This window comes from Neolamprologus multifasciatus, chromosome 18 (genome assembly GCF_963576455.1).
Source record: "Neolamprologus multifasciatus chromosome 18, fNeoMul1.2, whole genome shotgun sequence".
Lineage (NCBI taxonomy): Eukaryota > Metazoa > Chordata > Actinopteri > Cichliformes > Cichlidae > Neolamprologus > Neolamprologus multifasciatus.
This window is the reverse complement of record NC_140456.1, coordinates 25,873,642-25,892,382: the sequence shown is the minus strand read 5'-3', so window position 1 is coordinate 25,892,382 and position 18,741 is coordinate 25,873,642. Positions and strand designations below refer to the sequence as shown.

The following is an 18,741-nucleotide window of genomic DNA, read 5'->3' as shown; positions in this document are numbered from 1 at the left end:
GAGCGCGACAAGTAAAGCTTTAAAAAGTCACTCCATCAGGTCTTCGGTGTGACACCCCCACCCCACCCCAGCCTGCACCCACCCCAACCCACACACCTGCTTTTATTAAAAGAAAAAAAACCCTAAAATGCTTGCTGGAAAATGCTGAGACAGGCAGCTGAGAGCACCTTTAACTCACATTTTACATTCTGTAGCTTGTTCCACAATGACCGCTGACATTTCTTTCAGACAAATTATGCATCGATGCTTGTTCACAGATTAAAATAAAAATAAGATTACAAAAAAAATCCAAAAACAAAATAAAACATCAAATATGGTTTAAAGTAAAAGGAAAGAAAAACAATCTTCGGAGGAATTGGTGCTAATAAAACCAAGTGCTTTGAGATCTGAAAGACAGTACAGATACTCTAAAAGAGCGAGATATGTTCATGGTCTAGCTACGCTATCATTCTCACCTACATTTCAACAATCACTTCATAAAAGACATTAAGAACTACTTCAGGCGACAACTTGCACTCTCCTGTTTGAGAACGCCAAGTTCAGCAGAGAAAATGCTTCAATCCTAAGCAACTAGCTGTCAAAAATCACACGCACGCTCTCACGCTTTGCTGCAAACAACACACACTCACACAAACACACGCCCGCACGCATATTCTTAACAAAACAAAAAACAATATTTGCTTAGTGGTCCTGAAATTACAAGTTGTATAGCCTGTATGACCTAAGAGGACCAGCCTAAAGATACATTGGGCCCCGGTACACCCTTGGAAAAAAACAACAAAATAAAAGTGGGTAGCACTTCTGGATCAGGGGATGTGAAACACTACTAACCACTGGTCCACCAAAAAAAGAGGCAAACTATCAAAACAAAAAACAATGAGAAGAGGCATCCACTTTCACTGCACGACAAGCAGAAAAATACCAAGCTTTAGTAGAAGTCACATTTAACCTGGTTACCCATCCTCAACTTGTGCCTCACAAAGGGATGGATAGTCAGGATCCAAGTAATTACACTTTAAATGCATGTTAAGCCGTACTTCAGACATCTAGTACAAGTACAAGGTTCTAATGTAGTGTAGTGCTACCACATCAGCGTGTATTACTGGGAGGGCCAAAAAATACACTCCAGTACAAAGCCTTTTCTAAAGATGACCCCATAATACTGAGCTGAAGTCGCCACGGGGAGAAGAGGAATACACACACTTCAATCTAATTGCAGAAATGCAGAAATTCAAGCAGCACAAAAAATATCAATGAAGTATGCGTAATCTCTGGGGGGGAAAAAAGAAAAAAAAGTATGAAAACATCCCTGCTTTCATGTTCCTAAATACAAAACTTCAGTGTAACAAGAGGTCCTTTTCTGCCCTTTTTTTTGTCTTTTAGTCTCCTTTAAAACAGGTAAAATTTAAGTCCTTGGGTGATGTGAGTGGTATGGGATGACAGTCTTTTTGTGTCATTTATTTTTTTCTCTGTTTTTCTTATATACTTGAAGATGTGGTAAGCATGCAAGCCTCGTAGAGGAGGGGCCCGGAAGGGCTGATGGGTGGGCTGGTGGTGAAAGAGGGAGCCTTTTTAGGCCAGGGCTGGGAAGGCCTCAGGATCATCCACATTGGGGACTGACACTCCACTAGCCTGGTGGGAACAAGCAGACAAGAACCAGGACAACGTTAGAACGGCTTGAAATGAAGCTGGTTTACATGCAGTTCCTCCAATGGCCACTTGAGGCTGGCTACAAAAGGGAGTCAATCCTTATACTCGCATGTTAAAATGCAGAACTTCACTGGAGAAAAGCATTTACAGCCTGCTACAAAAAGAGTTTCATCTCTGTAACCAATAACCCCCATCATATTCATAAATAATGCAGTTTTAGGGCCACTTTGAGTGACAGGCAGATGCCTACACAGCTGTCTGTGGCTACTATTATACTTGGGAGGCTTCACCTCTATTAATTGAAGTCACTGAACTGTATCACTGTGTGTCTGTAGGGCTCGGGCCTACAGACACCATACTTTTGATTGTACGGTTAACAATCAAAAGTCCAAGGATGCTGATCTGGTGTGTGAATCTATCAAGTTTGTAAGTGTTAGCTGGAAAAACAACAGAGCGCATTATTTCTCAATCAAACTAAACAACAGCAAAAAGATCTCAACTCGCATAATGCAAAATTTTAGGTTTTAAAAAATGGAACGACCCAACCCAGAGACAAGTTGGGTGGAGTAGCTACATCGTTTAATCTGTGAATTCTGGGCTGTGGGTTGGTGATAGCTGAGGCACATGGTGTACAAAAAGTCAGCAATGTCCTGCAGACTCAATAACGTGTGCTGGGACCTTCACAACATGTGTTTCTATGGATGAGCAGCTGACGTAGGTGTAAAGTGAAGGAGGCAGTGCTGCTATCAATGGAGTGTATAATTGTCTTTATATGCGGTCAGCTGTAGTGCTGAATCCATCAGTCACCTCTGTAGCTCCCTTCAGTTACAGGGAGCTTGTTATTGTCTTAAAGCTTACTTTTGATTTTCGGGCTCAAAACTAAGTTTTTCACTTTACAAAAGGCTTTTGACACTTCTGCTGGGACTGTACCTGGATTTGTACATATTATAAACATGTATATTTAGGATTTTGTCTGCATAGAGGAAAATATTTGGAACTCCTCTAAGACATTTCATCCATAGCATAACATTTTTTTCAGCTTTTAACCAGTTTTGTTAAGTAATTCAAGCATAATCCACATTTCTGCTCAAATAGTCAAAAACAAACAAGAAACAGTATAGATGTGTCAAAGAGGATAACACTGACTTATTGTCTTTACCAAGCTAGCAAATACATGGACATTAAATGAAGTTCTAACAACTATAGCGTATACTTAGATGTACACATACACACACTCTGTGATACAGACCGGGTGTAGCTTTGCTAAAAAAACGTCTTAGACTGACTAACATTCGCCTGAAACCCATTATTAATATGAATGTCAAATTTATTGACAATGAAAAAAAAGAAAAGAAAGGAAAAAGCAGGTGCTTTATTCAAATTTAGACACCAGTATTTAGGACAATTCCCCTGCCTGACTGACATGAGGTCAGTAACTGAGTTCTGCGTGGTGGAGCATGTGTTCAGTGCTCTGTTATTACAGGGTCTTAGTGATCCACAGCAGGTTTTTCCAACTCAGTGATTTTACAGCCGGTTCAGTCAGAGAGCCAACTCTTTTGTGCAGGACATTAAACCTTTGTTGTCGGCAGTGATGGCAGCTGTTTTTTTTTGCCGTTACCTTTTCGGAACGTCCTCCCCCGCGTGCCGTCCTGCTGCCTCCCCCGCCGCGGCCTCCCCTCCCACCACGTGCGCCCCCACGCCCGCGACCGGGGCGGCCAAGGTCTCCGAAGTTGATCTCCAGCTGAGATGTGATGTCGTTGGCTGGTTTGCGGAAATGGTGGTCACTGGACTCGTCAGCGGCGGCCTGCTGATAAAGAACCGTAGATGGCCATCACGCTAAATGTCAACTGTGCTTGGATCAGAAATGCAGCGTTCCATCAGTGAGCTCTGCTTCTTACCATGCCTTCAGCTTCAATGTCTTCTCAGTATTTTAAAAAGGTATCGCCACTGAGTCGCAGCTAACACTGAACATTGAAGTGAATGAAAAAACAAGTGTGAGTAACGCAGGTACCTTGTGGTAGAGATTGTGCGATTCTGCTTCTGTCTCTGCGGTGTCGATCAAAGCCCCAACAGGTCTCTGGAAATTGAACAAACCACAGAGTTATTTTTAGACAGCAGAGTGACCACCAACCAAACAGCCTGAGCATGTTTACCTGACACTAACCACGCACATCACAGCAAGCCTGTCACTATTGCCTATTTAAATGCAGTTACTAACGGAATACAAGGATACATGCTGTCCACTTTAAACATGGTTAAGGAAGACGAACCTAAATATCTATATCAGCTGTGACCTGTCAGGCCACAGTGTCTACAGCCAGATTTCTGTCACACACACACACACACACACTCTGCTGTGTTTGCTTCGGATTACTCCTCACCCCCTACCCAATCCTGTGGCTTGTCACGTGTTCCATAATGCAGTGCTGTGGACATTTATGTGCAGAGGAGTTTTTTTGTTTCCTGTTCTCATGCTGTCCTCCCAGGAGCCCAGCATGAGTAGAGGTCTCTTTTTTTCCTCTTGTACTTTCCCATTGTAGTGTATATTTCAGTGTTTATTTTCTGTAACACTACCGATCTCCGACCTGTATCCCCATGTGATGTCTGTGTTGTGTGTGTAAGGTCGGGGGGGGGGGGGGGGGGGGGTGTCCCCATTTCACTGCAGGGCAACCTGCATGTGCCGAATAAAGCCTTGATTGATTGATTGATTATTCAATCAATCAATCAATCATTGATAATAATAATAATTGAACTTTGTGACACATCACAATAAACTTAAAATCATCAGCGTGCAAGTCTAAGCTACCTGAGCCTGACTAGATCTGATGCAGAACAGTTAATTACTGAATGACTGTTCAGAATGTATTGATGTACAAGTAAAGTAAGTAAGTAAGTAAACTTTATTTATTAAGCGTTTTTCACAGACAATCACAAAGCGCTGTACACAAATATTAAAATAAACAGTAAAATCAATAAACATTATATACAATGTAAAAGATCAAATGTAAATAATGTAAAAATATAAAATATGTAGATCAACAAAAGGCTTGTTTGAACAGAAGAGTTTTTAACTGTTTTTTGAAAGAATCCACAGAGTCAAGCAAACGTAATTGTAGTGGCAAACTGTTCCACAGCCTTGGTGCAACAGACTGAAAGGCTCTGTCCCCTTTTGTCTTCAGTCGTGTACGGGGAACAACTAAGAAACTCTGAGTCTGTGAGCAGAGATGACGAGCAGCAGTGTATTTTATAAGAAGCTTGGATAAGTAATCTGGAGCCTGGCCATTTAGTGCTCTGTATGTTAAAACAAGAATTTTAAAGTGAATTCTAAACTCTATTGGGAGCCAATGTAAAGAATATGAGATGGGAGTAATGTGAACACGCTTGGTAGAGCGAGTCAGTAGTCTGGCTGCTGCGTTTTGTATAGCTTGGAGGCGAGAAAGAGATGATTTATCCAAGCTAGTAAACAGGGAATTACAGTAGTCTAAGCGTGATGACACAAAAGCATGAATGAGTTTTTCCAATTCAGCTGAGGAAACCATGTGTCGCAGTTTAGATATGTTTCTTAAATGATAGAAACAGGAACGAGACAAAGATTTTACATGAGAGTTAAGGCCCAGAGAAGAGTCAAATATTACACCGAGATTTCGAATATTTGACTTGACAGATGGACAGAAAGAGGCAAGAACCTGACTGATTTTAGAATGTAGCTCAGGAGGAGCTATGATCATGGTCTCGGTCTTGTTAGTATTTAGAACAAGGTAGTTGCTTGAAAGCCAATCAGAAACCTGGGTTAAGCACTGGACTAGGGTGGACAGCCTATCCAGCTGATGAGGCTTAAAGGACACATGGAGCTGAATGTCATCAGCATAAAAATGATAAGACAGGTCGCTAAAAGATTGAATGATACCAGCTAAAGGAAGCATATAAAAAGAAAATAGTAATGGACCTAAAACTGAGCCCTGTGGGACACCACAGGTCAGGGCAGCAGTGTTAGAGGAGAACCTATCAGTCCTAACAGAAAAGGTCCTGTCTGATAAATATGAAGAAAACCAGTCTAGGGCAGAGCCAGATATACCAGCCAAAACCTTGAGCCTGTTAAGTAGGATTTTGTGGTCGATGGTGTCGAAGGCAGCGCTGAGATCAAGCAAAATGATCACAGAACAGTTCCCTGCGTCAGATGCCATTAATAGATCATTATAGACTCTTAAGAGAGCGGTCTCTGTAGAGTGCTGCTTTTGAAAGCCAGACTGAAAAGGGTCAAGAATGTGTAATTTACATAATAGAGACCTGAACTGATTTTCAACAATTTTTTCAAGTACTTTACTTACAAATGGCAATTTTGAAATAGGTCGGTAATTACTAGCAGAGGTAGGATCAAGATTCTGTTTTTTTAACAGAGGAGTTACCTCAGCATGTTTAAAATAAGATGGAACACAGCCTTGCCTCAGTGAACTGTTGATGATGGATAGTAATGTAGGACCAATGCTGGTGATAGACCCAGACAGGACAGAGGGAGGTAATATATCTACAGAGCATGATGAGGATTTCATTTTACCTAAAACTATAATTAAGTCATTTAGTGTGATTGGAGAAAAGGAGGTAAATGATCCAAGACAGCAAGGGGTATCTTCATAAGGGGAGGAATTTGAGGAAATTTTGGATTTCAAGTCCATCACCTTATTTACAAAGTAATTAAGGAAAGTATTACAATCTTCATCAGAAAGCAACAGAGCATGCTGGGTTGGAGGAGAAACAATACTGTTGATGGTATCAAATAGAATTCTTGAATTATTTTTGTGACGATTTATAAGATTATTGAAGTAAGAGGATCTGGCCTCTTTGACTGATTCATTATATAGGTAAAGTAGTTCTTTAAAGTGATCACGATGGACAGTAGGACCGGTGGACTTCCACAGACGCTCTGCTTTTCGATAGGAGCGTCGAAGACCACGAGTCTGATTATCTAACCATGGTGTCCGGGAATTAACAGAGCAATAACTGGTTTTGAGAGGAGCAACCTGATTTAGAATGGCAAGACAGTGTTCATTAAAATAATTAGTTAAAAGCTCAACCTCGTTAGAGGAACTTTTAAAATTAAAAAGAGAAGAAAACTTTAAAATGACAGAGTCATCAATAAAGCGCCTGCGCCTAGTAGAACCTTGAGGATGGGACTCTGAATTAACAGATACAGTAAAAGAAACTGACTTATGGTCACTAAAAACAACTTCATTTAAATTCATGTGGTCAAGGGAAACACCATAGGTGAAGACCAAGTCCAGAGTGTGCCCAGCCGTATGAGTAGGCCCTGCTACATGCTGAACAAAGTTGAAAGAGTACAACTGTAGCCTCAACAGATGTGCGGCAGAAAATGTAACCAAGCATGGTGGAAAGTAAGACAAATGACAGCCAGGATGATTGTGCATGACTCTGATGGAGAAAATAACCTGTTTTATGCAGGTAGCGTCAGAGCACCACGTAACCTCACTTTGCACATGCATGTGGACATCAACCTGCATGTAATGAAGGCTGCACTTGCCAAGCTAATCTAATAATGTGTGTGCAATGCTACACATTTCAAAAAAGCAACTTTGCGACACATCCAAACTAACTAGCTGAAGCTCCACACAAGACCTTCTTATAGCAGCCGTCCTTGGCTTTTCACGTTTCTCGTTTGTACAATCTCACCACATCTCATCGGCTTTACTGCTGGTGATGCACGGTGGTTAGGAACCTGCGTTGTTTAAAGACGGTTGGCAAGGAGCTTCTACCTGCATCACCGCCCAAGCTGACAGTACTAGGGTATTACATCCTATCAAGCACCAGTAAAAACCAAGGGAAAACAGTCTATATAATGGGGTTTGCAGACAAAAAAAGTCTCTTTACTTTGTAATAACTTAATGACTGTTTCAACATGCACATGCACAAAAGCAATATGTTCCAGTTATTATATAAACTGATTAACAGTTTCCAATGGCTTTTAAATATATGCACAATAGTTTTTGACTTGTAAATTTGTCCCCAGGAACATCCCAAGTGTAGATGGCAAAGATCTTTTTCAGGGAGCCAAAGGACTAAAACTTAAAGGTCTAAGCTGCGGGCGAGAAAAGCTTTCAGCACACCACACTCACGTCTTCGCTCTTGGACTTGTGCAGCACGTATCCTTTCTTCCACTGGCTGTCGGCTCCCTCGTTGGGCTTGCGGATGTTGAACTCCACCTTGGTGCGCTCCTTGTCCTGCATGGCCTTCCACTCGTCCAGGGTCATCTCTTTGGGGCCTTCATTTTTCACCTCTTCGACCTCGTTCTCTCTGCAATGCCAGGAACACACAACACTGTGGGAACTCGCCAATCCTCTTACCTCTACATGCCCTCTAATCCTGAGGCCAAAAGGTCAGAGGCAGCGTTTAACAAAATCGCCCTTGTTGCGTCACAACAGCAGTGCAAACGCTAACGGAAACGCAATGTGACAACTCATTAACTTAGCACACGGGGATCCTTTTCCATCCAAACATCCAACATCCATCCAACACAAGGACACAGGATTCTCACTTGTTCTCGGAGCCAGCAGGTGCGTTTTCCTCGCCCTCTGGGGTCGTCTCAGGGGGAGCGGTTTGTTCAGCCTCACTGGGAACAAAGATGCACAACCTCTGTATGAGTAATGGTAAGCTTCCTCTAGCTGAAACATTAACTGTCTGAGCCTCTTCATAAAGGAAACAGCGACACTCCAAGCTTAAAGCGAATAGGGAAACATCCCAAGACATCCTTAAACTGCAGCATCCTGTGATATGACAAAACCAGAAGCACTTCAAAAGAGAGAGAGTGCACACAGTCTGTAAAAATATCACATGCGCCTCATTATCCTGCTGACAGCGGCGCTCCGACAAACAGGCCATGTGTCTGTTTGGGGAAACTCACCTCACTTCGTCCTTCACGTTGCCCCAGTTGTGCGAGCCGCTTCCGCCGCGCTTCTCCTCGCTCTTCGGATTGCTGCAGCAAAAACAGAAAGGGAAGACGGCCAACGGTGCATGAGTTCTCTTAAATTCTCTCGGACCACAGTGAGGGGCTCTTCTCATTAAGGGAAGTGCTGATTACAGCCTGAGACAACATAAAGAACCCCTTTCTTGAGATGCTGTTCCCCCCGGACTCTCACAGAACCCATATAGTCAGGAGCTGCTGGGTCTAGGATTCTAGTAGAGCAGCTTTGCATGATTTACAGATCAAAATAATCTCTTTTTGTAATCTTATACAGGGCCTTGGTAAAGCCCTTCAGTTGATTATCCAATCAAAACTATATTTTAGCGCCTCCCCCCCTTTAAACTAGCTTTCTTCTGATTGGCTGCCCCTCATAAACAGAAGGAGTGAACAGCAGTGTGCCTGACACATCCTATGTTTCTGACATCATACATAGCAAAGACTGGAAAAAATAAGCGCTTGTTTATTTATCTTTGAGCTCAGAGATTACCGGCATGTATGCTGATCTCATTATTAGAAACTGTACGCATATTTAGTATAAACATCTACTGTTGTAACAGTATTTACATGACAAAATAGGAAAATAATATAATAGGCGATTTCTACTCATGACCTCAGCTCAGCGCATACTTACGATTTGTCATTGCTGCTGTGTCTGTCGAAGTCTCGTTTGCCACGGGAGTCAAAGCCGTCGCCTCGGCCCATGCCCCGCCCTCTTCCACCACGCCCGCCCCGGCCGCCACCACGCCCTCTCGGGGGCCTGTCTCCAGAAGGCCTGGTGCACAGAAACAGATACAATTTAAAACATGCGGATGAACGTGATGTTAAGAGAAACATGCACTCCATCAACAACAGTTGCAAGCTCTCAAACCCTGCACACGTCTTGTCAATGCGCCTACATCTGCACCAGCCGGCATGTTTTTTAATAAGCCCTCCATTCCTCTCATCATTGCTGCTCACTTTTCCACAGTAAACTCTCCAGCCCCCTCGGGTTTGTCCTCAGCAGGTTTCTCAAAGCGGCGCTCGCGGGGTGGTCTTCGGTCCGGCCTCTTGTCTCCAGGTCGCCCTTCACCCTGCGCGCCCTGGTGCTGGGAACCAGACTGGCCCTGCTGGTCTGCTCTTCTTCCCACCCGCCTGATACCTGCAAATCAAAGGAGCACAAGCTGAATTTATGCTCAGCTGTGTTGTTTAGATTTTAGACCTTGTGTGTGTGTGTAGGAAAATGCTAAACAAAACGAGAAAACAACAAATGCATCACCTGATGTGTGGCCTGAGAACTTAATGTAGCTGCACTGAAGATGGCTCTATTTACTTGCTTTGGATGAATTCAATTAAGACCAATACACTCTAATAAGATTAGTTAGGGATAATAACAAGAGCAGCGCTCTGTCTAGTCTTCCCAGCACAGGTGATGTCTTTTCCTTTCTCCCCACATTTGCTTTGCAAAGTCAGAAGCTGCTAATAGAGCTGTATCCTCCACACAGAAACCCAACACTGCACCTTCCTGTCAAACGCTAGCAGAAACCATTTCTGCAACACAGGCTCGCCAGTCTGCACCTCGCTGCTGGCTTTAACCCGCTCTGGTTCGGTACGTGTTCAAGCCCAGCTACGTTCCGTCTGCGAGGATTATTTTTAGTCTGTCCTCTAATAACAGCAGCACAGGGTCCATATTGACCTCACGCTGTGTCTCGCTCAGCCGAGTCGAGCTAACGTGGCTAACGGGAGCTGCACATGACAGTTGCTACGAAAAGCAAAAATAAACATGCATCGCTCATTAGCGAGAGAAGCAGGTGCATTGTTTCCCTTCCTTTCTTTTTCATTACCTTCTTTCTTCAGGGGAACTGGCGCCTGGGTCTCCTCCTTTTTGTCCAGCAGAGGGTTCTTTCTGTCCTTCTGTGACTCCTTCTTCGGCTGCTTAGCGGCTTGAGCCGCGGTCTTGGTGGAAGCAGCGGCGGCCCCCTCCTTCTTCTTGTTTTCGGCAGCCTTCAGGATCTCGAAAGGGTCGGACTCATCGTCCAATAACTGGTCGAACCGGTTGGTCACGACACAGCCGAAGCCTTCTTGCAGTTGTCCGGGCATGATGGCGCCCCTTCAACGGGATTCACCTCCGATTCTACGAGGCTTGATGCGACCAGTTCGCTGGATGCTGCCACAAGATGGCTGGGAGAGCTGCCCCTTCTCTTCCGGTGCGAGCATCATCCGGGACATCGTGCAGCGCACACCAATGTGTGCACGCGTCGGCTGCAATGTTGTTATTTACATTACGTAACGCTACGCTCATGTCCTCCGCGAGTAATCCGCATTTCTGAGAAGGTGTCACATGCATAGAAGTTACAGGTACTGATGAAAGTAACTTTATAACTGCAGACTTCATGCAGACTAAACACAAGGCCTAAACTGTGCCCACTTATACCTGGATACATCTGTATGTGCAGCTGCACCTCATCCTGATGCTACTGACAGGCACATCATCAGATTAAGTCGGATTTGCCAGTTTATAAATAATAATAATAAAGGGTGGTGTGGTTAGGGCCAACAGGGACATGCTGAGTAACATATTTAGCAGAATCAGTTCTTTAGGTTCACTGAGAAAGCTGTCACACGGGTTGAACAAAAATATCGAGGAAATATCTCCAGGCACTAAATGTTGGCCCGGTTTTTTTTTGTTTTTGTTTTTGTTTTTTAAACTGTGCTGAGGTTTGTCCTGGAGTGTCTCAAATGGACAGGAAGTTGACTGTGTTCACTTGGATTTAGGTTTTCATTTTTTGTATTTTATGCTTCTGCAGTCTCAAAGTGAAGCTGTCCAGATGAATAGAGTCGGCTTTCTGCCATTTCATTTTTGTAATAACAGAGAAAACTGGTACAGTGTGCCACTGGATTTACACTTACAGTCTGCAGATTCTCCATTAAACATTTAATAGGTTTGATAAAATATAGTTTTAGAGGGACATTTCTGCATAACTGTAAAGCTGGGCTTTGTCTCTGAAATGTGTCCGGAGTTCAAGGCATGATGATGTGAAAAAATGTACTTTTAATTTGCTTACCACACTACTTCCACTACTTTCCTGTAATTTACAAGAAGAGCTCGAAGCCAAAAGGAGACATGCATCGCACATGGTCAGCGCAGCTTTACTTAAGGCAAAACTTCAGAGGGATATACGATGAAGGATAAAAAATAAAGTCGCCAAAATATATCGATACTTGAACCAATTCACCACTCTGCATCGTGTCTGACAAATATGACAGTGTACAGAAGTGCACCTGTGTGATGCAGTAATAACATTTTTTTCAAGGCGTGCTATTATTAGCAAATGAAATTTTATTTGAATTGACAACCATCATTTCTTTATATTTTACTTGGAAAATTAAATGAATTTATTTAATCACAGGAATGGTTGACTCAAGGTTCTTTATATTTTAAGACCCAACAACAATACAAAGAAAACCCCAATAATCAGACCACCACCTATGAGCAAGCACTTGGCGACAGTGGGAAGGAAAAACTCCATTTTAACAGGAAGAACCAGGCAGCCATCAGCTTTAACCAGTTGGGGAAAATAGGTACAGCAATTCATTGAAACGTGCAAACACACATGTAAATAAGAGGCAAAATGAGCTGAAAGTTAATATTTGGAATGACCCCATTACATAGTAGCACATAGTAGTGGTGTGGCATTTAATATGTCACACCACTTTATGAATGTGTAATATATTTAATATGTAACTTTTGACCTATATGCACAATTGTCAAAACAGAAGTACTGTTGTATTCTTCAGGTCATTAAGTCTATTCATTACCAAAACGGGCACAGAAGATTTAGTTATTTGAACACTTTTTTAGATTTTGGACTCCAGTACTTTATAAAATTTACACATATACATTTTAAAAATGGGAAAAAAAGAGAAAAATCATTGGATAATGGACAGGACTAAACATCCTTTCCTACTAGTCGCCTAACAAAGAAAAAATATACTTGGTTGTATTTTGTATATTCCCTCAGAAAATGTTGGATTGACTTTTTCTTTTTAGTTTAGTAAATGCAAGAGTCGATATCTGAGGCGACTGAAAGATAACAAAATCTAACAGTGGGGTGTGATGCTGTGGATATATGGTAATGAAATAAATAAGCAAAAAAAATGCTGATACTGGTCTAAAGCAGCTGATTTATTTACTTGCACACTTCTTCGTTCTATTGCAAACTATAAGTTTTTCCATTTATTTACTCGACAATCCTTCCATAATTTATTATTTGTATGGAAACGATCTCCAGATCACACAGAGCTGGTGGTTAGTCAGTGGCCTCAGGGCATTAACAAAGACCTAATTAACTTTGTGGGGCAGGAAACATGATGCAGCTATCAGGTGAAAACACAGCAGGGTCCACTTTACAACAGGAAAGCGCTTTCGTGTTACTGATCTCACGTGAACTTGTTGACCCTCAATGAACTTGCACTGTTTGTTTAAAAACAGTGATTCTTGTGAATCTGAGTTTAGAAACCGTGACAGGCTCAGCTCATGAAACATAAAGTCTTGTCATTATTTTAACAAAGTTTCAAGAAATGCAAAGCGTGTTTCTATTATTAACATGTTGAAATATGAAACAATGTGAGTAACGTGAGGAGGTTTGTAGAGAGCTCAAAGTAGCTTCCTGCCCACACAGTTATTTAAATTAGACCTCTCAGTGTGATGTGCTTCAAGTTCACGGTATGATTGGAAAGTCTTTAGAGGAGTGTTGACAGAGGACTGAGGGAATATCGGTGGACTTTAAAAAAAAGAAAGGAACAGTTGCATTTCCTTCATAACGGATTTGTTTAATTACATAAAAACATCCAAGCTAAGCTTTGTCTAACCTGGTGGAGAGGTGCAGCTTGATCAAAGAAAGAACCCATTAGATGTTGAGACAGCGCTTTCTTTAACATTTTGACTCAGGGAAAGTCTCCCCATGGGGTCCCCTGAGAAGTAGTCAGAGTTAACATAATCACTTATATAAACCAAAGCTTTGACCTTGGCTGAGGTAGAACAAGCGTGATCATTTCATCCTCTGTTCAGTGGTCCACCTGGGAAGGATGGGATGAATAAGGGCAGTGACACTGGTTCAGATTTCACAGGATCCATTTCAAGAGAGCAAAACCTTCCGGTACAAAAGAATCACTTTTACTCTATCTCACTGAGGTACCGCTGATGAGCTTCATTGTCAGCATTTCTCTCACACAGTTTCCTTCTGACCCCTTTCTCAAGTTCAAGAAGTTTTGAAAAGAGGACGTCAGCCGTTTCACCATCAATGTCCATCTGAGACGTGAACACAAAGCAGAGAAAACCTGAATTAAGTTAAGTGTAAAAGCAACACATCACACAAATACCATCTGCTACTCTAAAAAACGCTCTGTAACACAGGCCTGAGCACTTTTTCTGTGGAATACAGGGCTCTCGTTACTCACCTGTCGCGGCTCGGTGTAGTTTGTCCCAAGCCCTGATGTTAAACTGTGATACTTTGCTCTGGGATCCAGAGATTCTGGCTTTTGCAGAAACAGCCAGTGCTGGGAGCAGAAACACCAGGCCATAAATCTGGGTTCACAGAGCCTTTACAGTGCAAATATTCAAATGATTGTAATAATTTTCAAATGGAAATACCAGTGCCTCTGCTCCATTGTACGGTGTAAGGGTGAAAGTGTTGGTGAAGATCCTAATCTGTTTTGCACAATTAGAAAATACATGAACGTGAGACTTTTCATACGTAACTGCAGCCATTTTAAAAGATAAAAATTAAGTAAGTTACCACTTACCAACCACATGATGGGCATGATTAGAGTCCAGAAGGAGGAGGGGAGGATACCATAGGTCAAATTAGTCATCACCAGTCCTGGGCAGACTACTGAGGAGAACAGACCCTGTCACAAGACAGAAAGAATTTATAAATCACAGTGACCTCGTAAGAGTTTCACAAAGCTTGCAGTGATAGTTACCGCACTGACATCAGAGTACGTGACAGACAAACCTGGCCGTTCATGCGCCTGTTAAGAGCCACGCTGAGCATGTCTGAAGCGTATTTGGAGGAGCTGTAGGGCTCCGTCCCTTTTCTGTGCTGAATGTCATCAATGCTGAAGGCAGACCGGCGGGCATTACTTGAAGAGGTCCACACTACCCTGGACGTATGACCTGTCTGACACAGCAGAGGCTCCAGCTCCCGGATCTGGAAAACCAGGAGAGAATTATATCAGGTCCAAGGTGGAAGTGCACAGTAAGGAGTGATGTAGGAGGGGTGCATGAATCACTGATTTAAGCAGGCCAGCATAAGAATATATGGATCAGCCTGAGGCAGGCATTAATAATTCACTGTGTTAGCCAAATCAAATATTCATTTGATAAAATTTTGTAAGAGAAAAAAAGCAAAAGATATTTTATCTTTAAAATGATTATTTTATTTTTAGCAATCTATGATGGATGCTTCACTACTACATGGTGATCCTACAATCTTAATGACACATGCTAATTAAATAATAATAATTTATAATAATTCAAACATCAGGAACAAAACTTGCAGGAAAGAACAAGTTCAAAACATTAAAAACTACATCACACTTATTGGCCACTTTATTAGAGACACCCGTTCAACTGCATGTTTGCCCAAATATCAAATTAACCAATCCCATAGCATCATCTCAATGCATTGCAAATTTGGTCAAAACAACCTGCTGAAGACAGGTATTCAAAGCTTTAATGGGTGCCTTTTGGTTGGGGGAGACAAAAACTGGGTTAAATAAACATATTGTTTACATTGCTGCACTAAGCAATGCAACTAAGAGCAACACAAACAGCAACTAAGTTTGCAGCTGACTTTCTGTGTTAAACACATCCGCATATTAAAGTCAGTATCCTGAAGTTTATTTATGCTACTGTAGGTTAAAAGACAGCTCTGTATGTGTGTGTGTTTGTGGTGTACCAGGACAAAATGACCAAACAGGTTAGTGGCAAAAACTTCCTGTAGGCCATCTGAGTTGAGGCGGTCTTGTTGAGTCAAGAGACCCTCTGCTGTTGCAAACATGTTGATGACATTTCTGCAGTGGGGAAGGTACACTCTTATAGAGCAGCAAAGACATGCAGCTTGAATATATCCAATATCAAACAAAACAAAACAAAGAAATCATAAACAGGCTTTAGAAATGTACCTGGAAAATAAACCCTTAAAAAAAGCTCTGATGTCCACTTGTGGATTGGGCATAATTCCAGCATTTAGATAGAGAAAGTCAATTCTGTTGTATCTGGAAACACACAAATGTGTATTAAAAATTAAGCTATCAGTTCCTTATTTGTAGTTCATATCACAAAGAGAACAATCACCAGCGTGATGACGTCAGCACGCAGCATCAAACATCTCTCACCTGGCCTTGACCACCTTAGCAGCGTCGAGCACCGACTCCACGGAGCCCACGTCGAGCTGTAGTAAGTCCACATGGGCACCGGCGTGAGAGGTGAGGAGGGCGCTGCGGGCGGCGTCTGCCCGCTGCATGTTCCTGCAGGCCAGACACAGCCGGAGCTGTGTGTCCTCTGTGAGAAGCCTTTCACACAAAGCCAAGCCGATGCCGCTGCAGACAGATGGCAGACAAACACAGCCGTGCACTCGTATTAACAAACTTTCCCCGAACAACTGAGAGATTACCTCACAGATGAAGTAAAGCAAACTGTAAACATGGAGCTAGTCTGGAGTCACGTTACTGGAGAAGAGATAATGAAAAAGGATTTTCAAGTGACGTGAAGCTTCCATTTTTATGTACTGTTAATTATGGTCTTTGTTTCCGAAGTGATATTTAGTGGATAAGTTAACTAGTGTGTGGAACGTGAGAGGGGAAAAAGGAACATATACAAGTGTTCTGTTTCGTCTCTTTTATAGCTGTATGTTAAGTAAAGGGTTATAGGAAGCAGTTATTATATCTTAACATAAAGCTGTAAACCTGGAGAAACAGCTAGTCTCACAGAGATCTGTTACAAATAGTTTGGGAAGCAGACTCAATTTCCACTAGTAATCTATTCTTGAGCTTTAGACTCTAATGCTGAATGATGTTATCCTAAAGGTTTCCCTTTATAAATACAGTCTAGCAATTGCATAAGAAAATACTTTAGACATCAATACTATACAATTACAGTTGTAAGAAAGCAAATGTGGGATGATTTTGACAGTTTCCTCACGTGCAGTCAACCAGTATGGAGAATCTGGATGTCATCGAAAGAATTATACCCCCGGGATTCACTTTTAGAGCCCATATAAGTAACATATACAACTAGACAACAACTGTTTGGAAGAGCATCCACATGGATCGAAGAAGTCAGAATACTGTAAAGAAACCACTACTGAGGAAGACCAATATGAAGAGAACTGGTTTGGCTATGAGACAAAAGAAACTAACAAGCACGGGCACATGAGTTCCTATTGCAACACACCATCCTATTGCAGTTTAAGGTTCTGTTTTCCCAACAGAGCAAAGGACCAAAAACACACCTCCAGACTTTGTGAGGGATGCTTGAAGGAAGTAATGCATCAGATAAGCTGTCCTCGACTATCATCCAACCTAAACCCAACTGAGATGGTTAAGGGTGAGGTGAGATGCAGAGTGAAACAAAGGAGGCTAGCAAGTGCTGAGTGTATGGGGAAGACCTTTACAAGACTGCTGGAAACATCTGAAGGTGACGACCAGGTTATGAAAGCTTTGAAATACTGTAGTTTCATGGTGGACAAAATTGAGAGATGTGGTTACTACAAAGAAAAACGCCTGTATCCAACTTTTGACAGGTGCAGTTCATGCGCAAAATTATATAGATAAGCCGATTTCTACCTTGCAAATGTATCTTTTTTTACATTTTCAAAATGTTTGCCTTTTAAGCATTTTAATATAATGTTATTTGTACTTTAAAGTTACAGTGTGTAAAATCTCACTGCTAGATGCCAGTAGACTGCTGTCAACTGAGTTCTGTTTTCAGGATATACTGACCTTTCTGTCCATAAGAGATGAGTTTTTGCTGATGTTTGCTGCTGTTAGACTCTGTTAGCTGCTGTTAGCTGGCGTTAGTGTTGGACTTGGACACTTGGTAAATAATCTATCATATCAAGTGAGAATGTATCCTGGGGACAGGATAGTCGCATGTCCGATCGGCTGATAATAAGAAACTGTGACAATATCGGGAATAAATGAGCATGTTTACACATGTTTCCCTGTTTAAGAGCTCTGACTTCAGTTCAGGAGATGCGGCTTCAGGTGAGGATGATGTTTTTGTCAGATGCTGGCCGCCTTGTTTGTTTCCTTCATGTCTCTGCTTCTTTGGTTAGGAAGACCCCTTTGCAGATGATAAAACATATGTATCATCCCTTATATCTTGAGTTTGAAGGTACAGACACAAATTGAAATTTCCCTTCATGGCATGCAAATTCCTACGAGACCGCTTCATAGTGGTCAGCCACTGTATTCAATATGACATTCTAAGTTCATAAGAACGCATCAATTTGCCGAAAGATGCAATTACCCATGAATCAATGCATATTCATGAGTACGACATTCTTTTTTTGTTTTAACTTGTGACGCACATACATTACATTTGAATATATGTGCTAGTGAAACATTATTACAGAGTAAGAAAGACAGCTTATGAAAGATTTAGAGGTCTTTAATCTCTCGCTGTATGAACCTACAGTATGTCTGTTACTAACACGCACTGATACAGTTCATAGGTGGTACTTCGTAGTGTAACTAACTATTGCAATAACCTTCATTACGGTTCCGAAAACAGGTTACACTTGAACAAGTCCAACATGTTTTTTGAAACTCATTGTTTAAAATGAAGAGTAGAAGTCCAGAACAGCATCTTCTAGCTAACAGCACCGGGTGTCCGTATGAACCATTATAAAACAGTTTTAGCGGACTTACCTGTTGGCACCCGTTACGATGACGACTTTTTCCATGCCTGAGCGGAATGAGCAGCGACTGTAGAGGAAGCAGACACCGGGGGCAAATTTTAAAACCAGCTGTATTCACCGGGGACGCTCAGCCCCTCGTCCGATGCCGTTGAAAACAGCCAGCCTATTGCTTAGGCAGCTGCGTGGTGTGATTGGATGTCAACAAACAGTTGGCCA

At 42.0% G+C, this 18,741-nt stretch overlaps 2 protein-coding genes across 4 annotated transcripts; both read right to left on the bottom strand.

Annotated features, from left to right (window-relative positions):
• Positions 1-109: 109 nt before the first annotated feature.
• serbp1b (SERPINE1 mRNA binding protein 1b) lies at positions 110-10,825 on the bottom strand. 2 transcript variants are annotated; one of them, XM_085139226.1, is made up of 9 exons: positions 10,444-10,825; positions 9,581-9,761; positions 9,255-9,395; positions 8,564-8,635; positions 8,198-8,272; positions 7,779-7,956; positions 3,662-3,727; positions 3,269-3,454; positions 110-1,632 (listed from the first exon to the last, which is right to left on the bottom strand). In XM_085139226.1, the coding sequence occupies exons 1-9, from the start codon at positions 10,697-10,699 to the stop codon at positions 1,573-1,575; spliced, it is 1,215 nt and encodes a 404-aa protein (XP_084995352.1). In that variant the 5' UTR covers positions 10,700-10,825; the 3' UTR covers positions 110-1,572. The 2 variants fall into 2 exon arrangements, with proteins under 2 accessions (XP_084995352.1, XP_084995351.1); XM_085139225.1 differs by having other exon boundaries at positions 3,269-3,457; positions 10,444-10,824.
• Positions 10,826-12,497: 1,672 nt separating this feature from the next.
• On the bottom strand, positions 12,498-18,698 carry LOC146498107 (3-keto-steroid reductase/17-beta-hydroxysteroid dehydrogenase 7-like). 2 transcript variants are annotated; one of them, XM_085139230.1, is made up of 10 exons: positions 18,536-18,651; positions 17,606-17,948; positions 16,001-16,204; positions 15,788-15,880; positions 15,562-15,676; positions 14,617-14,811; positions 14,405-14,509; positions 14,253-14,309; positions 14,060-14,158; positions 12,498-13,910 (listed from the first exon to the last, which is right to left on the bottom strand). In XM_085139230.1, the coding sequence occupies exons 3-10, from the start codon at positions 16,126-16,128 to the stop codon at positions 13,776-13,778; spliced, it is 927 nt and encodes a 308-aa protein (XP_084995356.1). In that variant the 5' UTR covers positions 16,129-16,204; positions 17,606-17,948; positions 18,536-18,651; the 3' UTR covers positions 12,498-13,775. The 2 variants fall into 2 exon arrangements, with proteins under 2 accessions (XP_084995356.1, XP_084995355.1); XM_085139229.1 differs by lacking the exon at positions 17,606-17,948 and having other exon boundaries at positions 18,536-18,698.
• Positions 18,699-18,741: the final 43 nt, after the last annotated feature.